Below are 7478 nucleotides of genomic sequence, written 5' to 3'. Positions count from 1 at the left end.
AGTTTTAGAGGAAGGCTTTTAGAAGTGTTTCCCACAGACGGCGCCAAATGATGGTGCGCAATCCGGTCACTCCTAGCTGGCACTTACGTGGCTCCTGGAAGGTACCTGAGATGGAGAAGAAGAAGAATCCTCGGGGGGTTTCCCGGTGGGAACACTCTGATGCTTAAGTTAGTATTCTGTAGGAGAAGCAAGGAGAAGATGAAGGCTAAGAGTGCAGATAGCGCGTGAGCAGAAGATCATACCTCTCTCCCTTGATAATAAGCTCTTTATAATAGAAATCCGTTGCATCAGGCCCACAGGCCTCTAATAGGGTAGGTATAACCGCCACTGTCAGCCTGTCGCAGCCGTTACTGGCAGGTGCTGAGGTGGCACGCGCGAGGCCGTCATTGCAGGGTACATGCCTGTCGAGTGTGAGGCACCCTCTAAAGGTGGCAGGCACGACGGTGTCTGACGAGGGATATGGCTGTTGTGTTATGGGCCCGGGCGTAGGATCTTGTCACGGGGCGGTTTGCTGGGAAAACTCCTTGCCATCCCCTTGCCTTCCCTTTGCAAGTTGACCCTATGATGGCGGACTGAGGGGTGATTTGTTCAAGAGATCACCTAACTCTCCCTGTTCTCTTCTTGACTGAAAATTCGATGACTTTATTGAATAAATCAGCTCCTTAAATAGGAGATTACAGGAGGGTTTCCTTCTTGTATTCGGCTAAGGTAGTCCCTCTCTTATCGCAACTTAAACTTCTATCAAAACTCAAACTCCTACTTCTAAGGGAAACACAAAAATAGGGGATAAGGGAAAGGTACAGCTGGCGTGTGGGCCCCGCTCTACGTTGGTGCGCGCGCCCCACCTTGCTGCTGTTGTGAGGTGCGTGCTGCTGCCGTGTTGTGCGTGCCGCTGCTGTGCGGTGCATGCTACTGCCGAGTGCTGCTGCCAGGCGGCTGGCCGACTGTACCGCGGCGCGCTGCCGGGCAGTGCGTGCCGCTAGGTGCGCTGCTGCCTGTGGTTGCGACGCAGCGTGTTGCCGGGAGTCGTGTCCATAACATTACACCCCTCCTGGGCAACGAGCTTGTCCTCAAGCTCGAGGTCGGGGTAGGCATTGTGCAGGTCGGCCCATGGAATCCAAGTGGCCTCTACTGATGGTAGTCTACTAGAACCTCGAAGGTGCCCCGATTGATGTGTGACCGGACGAGAGCTCTAGGTTGGAGGATGGGTCTGCCGTCCTTGAGAGGGGGTAGAGGAGGCACTTGCGTTGAGGGAGTCCCTGTAAAAGGCTTTAGCAGGGACACATGAAAGACATCATGGATTTTGTTGTGCTTAGGCAGTTCCAGTTGATAGGCAACCTTACTGATCTGTCGAAGAACTTTGAAGGGCTCATAAAACCTTGGGGTCAGCTTTTGGAGGCCCCGTCGCCTGAGGGAGAGCTGATGGTAGGGCTGGAGCTTTAGCCAAACGAACTGTCCTGGCTGGAAGGTGACCTCGCGGCGGTGTTGATCGTAGGCTATCTTCATATGTGCCTGTGCCTGCTGCAACCGTAAGGAGACTTCAGCCAGTAGGGCATCGCGGTCTTGGAGGCTACGGTCTACTTCTTCCAACTGTATTGAACCCGGTTCGTAGGAGAGAAGACGAGGAGGGTCTCGCCCATACACCACGCGGAAGGGAGTCATGCCGAGGGATGAGTGGTAAGATGTGTTGTAGCAGTATTTGGCCCAAGGAAGGCAGTCCACCCAGCGTCGTGGTTGGTCCCCCACGAAGCAACGGAGGTACATTTCTATGGTGCGATTGACAACCTCCATTTGCCCGTCCATTTGTGGATGATAGGCGGAGGAAAAGGCTAGAGTCGTGCCCTATAATCTAAACAGCTCCTTCCAGAAGGTGCTGGTGAAGACTGCATCCCTATCACTGACGATGGTCTCGGGTAGCCCATGTACGCGGAAGATGTGTGTGAAAAAGGCATGGGCCACAGAAACTGCGCTGTAGGGGTGGGACAATGGAATGAAATGAGCATATTTTGAGAAGCGGTCCACCACTACGAATAAGATGGATTTCCCTCCGACCTTAGGCAAGCCTTCAACGAAGTCCATAGAGATATCGGCCCAGATCTGCGTTGGGAGTGCCGGGGCTGTAGGAGTCCTGCTGGGTGTAAGTTCTCCCACTTTTGTTGCTAACATACGGAGCAGTTCTGGATGAAATCCCTGACCGAGTCTTGCATACCATGCCAATGAAAGTCTGCACGGACGCGGTGTAACGTCTTTTGCACCCCTTCATGGGTGGCATTGTGGATGCTGGCGAGGATAGCTGGAATCAAGGGACAATCGGTTGGGAGATATACCCTTCCTTTGTACAGCGCAAGTCCCTCATGAATGGTCCAGTTTGGTTTGGTTGTGCCCGACTATAACTCTTGCATCAGGTCTCTCCACGTGGGTGATTGGGGCAACACGCTCCTTAGGTCCTCCAATAGGGTCACGCGGGACTGGGAGACCGTGCAGAGGTGCGCCGTGTCCTCTTCCCGCCTGGATAGCGCATCAGCGGCCCAGTTGGAGGCTCCCGCCTTGTGGTCTACGCGGAAGTCAAATCCTAGCAGTTTGCTTGCCCAGTGCTGTTGGGGTGGAGTAGTAAGCCGCTGTTCTAGAAGGTATTTGAGGCTGTAGTGGTCTGTCTTGACAATGAAGGGTTTGCTCCACAAATACGGCCTTTAGTGCTGGACGGCCTTGGCCAGTCCGATCAATTCGCGCTCGTAGGCCGGTAGCTTGAGGTGCCGATCTGCTAGTTTGCGGCTAAAGAAGGCTATGGTGTGCCCTTTCTATTGCAGTACTGCTCCGATGCCTATGCTAGACGCATCACATTCTACCGTAAATTCTTGCTCAAAGTTTGGTAGTTGCAGCATGGGGGTAGTGGAGAGTGCGTCCCTTAGGTTTGTGAAGGCGGTGTTAGCTGCTTCATCCTATTGAAATGCATTCTTCTTCAACATCTTGGTCAATGGGGCCGCTAGGAGTCCATAGTCCCTTACAAATTTGCGGTAGTATCCCGTGAGCCCCAAGAACCCACGGAGAGCCCTGATGGTCTATGGCTTGGGCCACTCCCGGATGGCTTGAATCTTGGAATTATCTACCGAGACTCCTTCCCTGCTAACTATATGGCCTAGGTAACGGACCTACGGCTCTCCAAAGGAGCACTTGGTTCATTTTAGGAAGAGCTTGTGCTGTCGCAGCAGCTCCAGAACTGTCCTTAGGTGACAAACGTGCTCCACCCACGAAGTACTGTAAATCAAGATATCATCGAAAAATACTAGGACGAACCTGCGGAGGTGGGGCCGAAATACCTCGTTCATCAGGGCCTGGAATGTAGATGGGGCATTGGTGAGACCAAAAGGCATGACCAGGAATGCAAAGTGGTCGTGATGCGTTCGGAAGGCTGTTTTCTCCACATCTTTAGGGGCCATTCGGACCTGGAAGTAACCTGACCTGAGATCCAGCTTAGAAAAGTACTGAGACCCGTGGAGCTCATCTAGCAATTCGTCTACCACCGGGATCGGGAACTTGTCCTTGACGGTTCTACTGCTGAGCTCCCTGTAGTCCACACAAAATCTCCAGGTGCCGCCTTGCTTTGGCACCAACAAGACTGGTGAAGAGAATGGAGAGCGGCTGGGGCGTATGATTCCCTGTTCCAGCATCTCTGCACACTGCCTCTCTATCTCGTCCTTCTGTAGGTGCGGGTAGCGGTACGGCCTCACGACGACGGGTCCTGCCCCTGGTATTAATGGGATCCGATGGTCACATGATCAGCTAGGTGGAAGGCCCCTGGGTTCTGAGAACACGTCTGAAAAGTCTGCAAGAAGCCTCTCCATCTCCGCGGTGTGCAAGGCGTCGCCATGGAGAGTATGCACCTGTGATTTCCTTGCTCTCATCTTGGTCCCTTTCCAAGTGACCCGCTTCCCATGTAAGTCAAATGTCATGGTCAAGGCGCTGAAATCCCATAGGATGGGGCCGAGGGTGATGAGCCACTTAATCCCCAACACTATGTCGAACTCGTCTAAGGTCAGTACAAATAGATCTGCGAGGAATGGTTCAGAATCCACCTGGATTTGGACACTTCGGCAGATCCCTGGACTATGAATTCTCTCCCCATTTTCTACAGCCACCTGGAGCCGCGGCCTGTCTTCCATTGGTAGATTCAGTCGGAGCGCAGCCTGCTTGCTGATGAAGTTGTGGGTGCTCCCTGAATCAACCAGAATCCGTACCTGTTTTCCTGCCACCTGGGCCTCTAGTTGCATGGTTTGGGAGTTTTGGACTCTAGTGATGGCATGGAGGGAGATCTCGGGTTCTTGTGTCGCCTGTTCCTCTTCTTCCTCCTCTAGCTCGTCTACTAGGAGGCAGAATAACCGCTTGCAACAGTGGCCAACTGAGTACAACTCGTCACAGTTGAAGCATTGGCCCTTGGCTTGGCGCTCTGCCATCTCGGCCCTGGATAAGCGTCTGATGGGAGGTGCTATCGTGCTACTACCTATGCTAGTTGCAGCTCGGGTTGTGTTGCTGGTGAAAGGGCGTTGTTCCCTATTGAAGGCCCTCCTATGGTAGATCTTGGGTTCACCCAAGTCGTTGCGGGACACCCCATGCTGGACGGCCCTCAGCTGATCTGTAGCTTGCGCTCAAACGCTCGGGCCAGATTCATTGTTGTGACCAAGTTGGGTGGGCTCTGCATCTCCACATCAACCCTTAGAGGTTCCGATAGGCCGGCTGTGAACATATCCACCTGCTGGTCTGGCCGAACCAAAGAGGCTCTGGCGAGAAGGGTCTGAAACTACCGCTGATAATCCGCGACGGTCCCGGTTTGATTGAGGTTAATGAGCTCCCCCAAGGGGTTGCTCGTTAATGGGGGCCCGAACCTGAGGAGGCAATACGAATTGAACTGGCCCCAACTAAGGCCTGGTTCCTCCTGCTCCACTCGGTAGAACCAGAGCTGTGCTTCATCGGTCAAGTGGAATGCTGCCAGGCTGACCTTGTCCTTCTCTTCCATGCGCTGATTGCGGAAGAATTGCTCACAATGGTACAGCCATCCAAGTGGGTCACCGTTGCCGCTGTATGAGGGGAACTCTAGACGACTGTATTTGGGTATGATTGCTGCTGTTGGTGTGTCACTCTGTTGCTCACCGGAGCCCTCTGCCCGATCTGGGCGGCGGCTGTGATGAGTGGTTGCCCCTTCAGGGCTCCCTTCTCTAGTGGAGAAGTATAACTCCAGTAAACGTCGAAGTTCCCTGGCATCCTCTTTAACTTCCCTTACCTCTGCATGATTTTCCACGAGACGGTGTTCCAGCTCATGAACCCTGGTCGATAGCTGCTCCATGTCGCCCATGACGCTCGGCTCTGATACCAAAATGTTATGGGCCCGGGCGTAGGATCTCGTCACGGGGCGGTTTGTTGGGAAAACTCCTTGCCTTCCCTTTGCAAGTTGACCCTATGATGGCGGACTGAGGGGTGATTTGTTCAAGAGATCACCTAACTCTCCCTGTTCTCTTCTTGACTGAAAATTCGATGACTTTATTGAATAAATCAGCTCCTTAAATAGGAGATTACAGGAGGGTTTCCTTCTTGTATTCGGCTAAGGTAGTCCCTCTCTTATCGCAACTTAAACTTCTATCGAAACTCAAACTCCTACTTCTAAGGGAAACACAAAAATAGGGGATAAGGGAAAGGTACAGCTGGCATGTGGGCCCTGCTCTACGTTGGCACGCGTGCCCCACCTTGCTGCTGCTGTGAGGTGCGTGCTGCTGCCGTGTGGTGCGTGTCGCTGCTGTGTGGTGCGTGCTGTTGCCGAGTGCTGCTGCCGTGCGGTGCATGCTGCTGTCGGGCGGCTGGCAGACTGTACCGCGGTGCGCTGCCGGGCGGTGTGTGCTGCTAGGCGCGCTGCTGTGCGCGCTGCTGCCTGTGGTTGCGACGCAGCGTGTTGCCAGGAGTCGTGTCCATAACATGTTGTCCCCAGATTTGTCGGGTACGGTGGTCGGGCAGGAGGTTTTCCTGCGATATGCCGAACTACCCTTCCGCGAGTTACCCTGTGTTGGGTTATCTCGCAAGCGGCGAACTGCCTGTGACAAGCTAAACCGAGTTATCTGGCCCGAGATGTCTTTACCTCAGGGTATCTATAGGCGGATCGGTGTGTTCCTGTCTGGTAGAAGCTTCCTAAGGAGTGCCCATGCGGCCCATTCCCGAGCTACTCTGTAGCGAGCTTGGAATACTTCAGGATTACCTTTAACAGAATTGGTCCTTGGGATGACTTGTCTGCTTGGGAGCTTGGGCGAGCTAGTTCCCCTAGTTCGCGAGCTAAAAGTTGCCTCGGAGTATCCCTTCAAAGGTAGCTCGGTGAACCCGGAGCTCGCGTTGTGGCGAGCTTCTCCTTTTGTGAGCTACGATGTAACGAATTGCTTTATGGCTCGTCACTTGGTCGCACTAGGCTACAATGTTGAGTTGTTGCTCGTGCTGAGTCAGTGTCTACGTGTCACCATTTTATAGGTCGGGTCAAATCATCCTCCATTAGATTCCGTTTACAAGTCGTTTTTTAAAACGTTGGTCTCAACAGCCTATGCTGTTGGACCCCAACAGCCAAAGTTAACCCGTTTTGTACTATCTATCAAACTGCCACGTGGTAAGTTACATCCTCTCTTATGACGGCAATGAAATTTTGTTTTATGCTACCTACCACACGGCCACAGTGGGCTACCCATCCCCTCTCCCTGGTTATGTAGCCCCGTGAAGCCAGAAAAAATAAAAAAGGTAAGTAGAACGAAGTGACGATGTTATGAATAATTTACAAATCAGATGACTGATTCTGATTGTAACCCGTTTAATGGAAAGGTGGGTCCAAATGCAGATTGTGGACGCCACACATGGGATGAGATGCATGGTAATTTGGGTGGAAGGGTTGATGATATTGGTACCAGTCAGTGTAATCTCGATTAAACCTGTTTATGGGCCGGATAGTACGATGGCCCTGATGTAAGTCGGGCTTAGACAGAATTTTAGGTCTACGGGTTTAAGGTTTTTTAAAAATACTTGAACCGAATTCAAATCCAACTTCTTAATGTATTATATAATAAAAATATATTTTATATAATAAAAAATATATATATAATACATTTTTTCTTTATTTTTCTTCTTTTCATTATTTTTTAGGTTTTGATATTTTTAATATAAATAAATTAGTTTTTAATTGAATTAAAAAAAAAAAAAATATTTTTTTCCAAATTTCTAATCAGACTCAAACTCAAGCACGAGTTTCGAGCTTTATATAAGAGCCGGGCTTGGGCTAAGCCTAGGCCTGATGGTCGGGCTGAGCTCAGGCTCGATTGACTGATTGAGTTGAGGGATACACTTCACTGATCCAGCCCGGGCCCGGCCCATGAACAAGTTTAATCCCGATTGACTGATTGAGTTGAGGCAGTGAAGTGTGAGGAGGAGCAGTCGCAGTCTGGGCCTGGTAAACTGAATCA

General features: G+C 51.7%; 1 protein-coding gene across 1 annotated transcript; it reads right to left on the bottom strand.

The window, feature by feature from the left end:
- Positions 1 to 3776: 3776 nt before the first annotated feature.
- On the bottom strand, positions 3777 to 4451 carry LOC148803575 (uncharacterized). Its single transcript, XM_088896845.1, has one exon. It carries the CDS (start codon positions 4449 to 4451, stop codon positions 3777 to 3779), a length of 675 nt encoding a protein of 224 aa, XP_088752971.1.
- Positions 4452 to 7478: the final 3027 nt, after the last annotated feature.

This window comes from Nelumbo nucifera, chromosome 1 (genome assembly GCF_055504915.1).
Source record: "Nelumbo nucifera cultivar China Antique chromosome 1, China Antique-T2T, whole genome shotgun sequence".
NCBI classification, from domain to species: domain Eukaryota; kingdom Viridiplantae; phylum Streptophyta; class Magnoliopsida; order Proteales; family Nelumbonaceae; genus Nelumbo; species Nelumbo nucifera.
Note: the sequence above shows the minus strand (reverse complement) of the source record. Positions and strands in the feature narration are given on the sequence as shown.

Excerpts from the sequence above, each read along its gene's own strand:
- LOC148803575 (XM_088896845.1), bottom strand. The coding sequence starts at position 4,451 with ATGGCAGAGCGCCAAGCCAAGGGCCAATGCTTCAACTGTGACGAGTTG.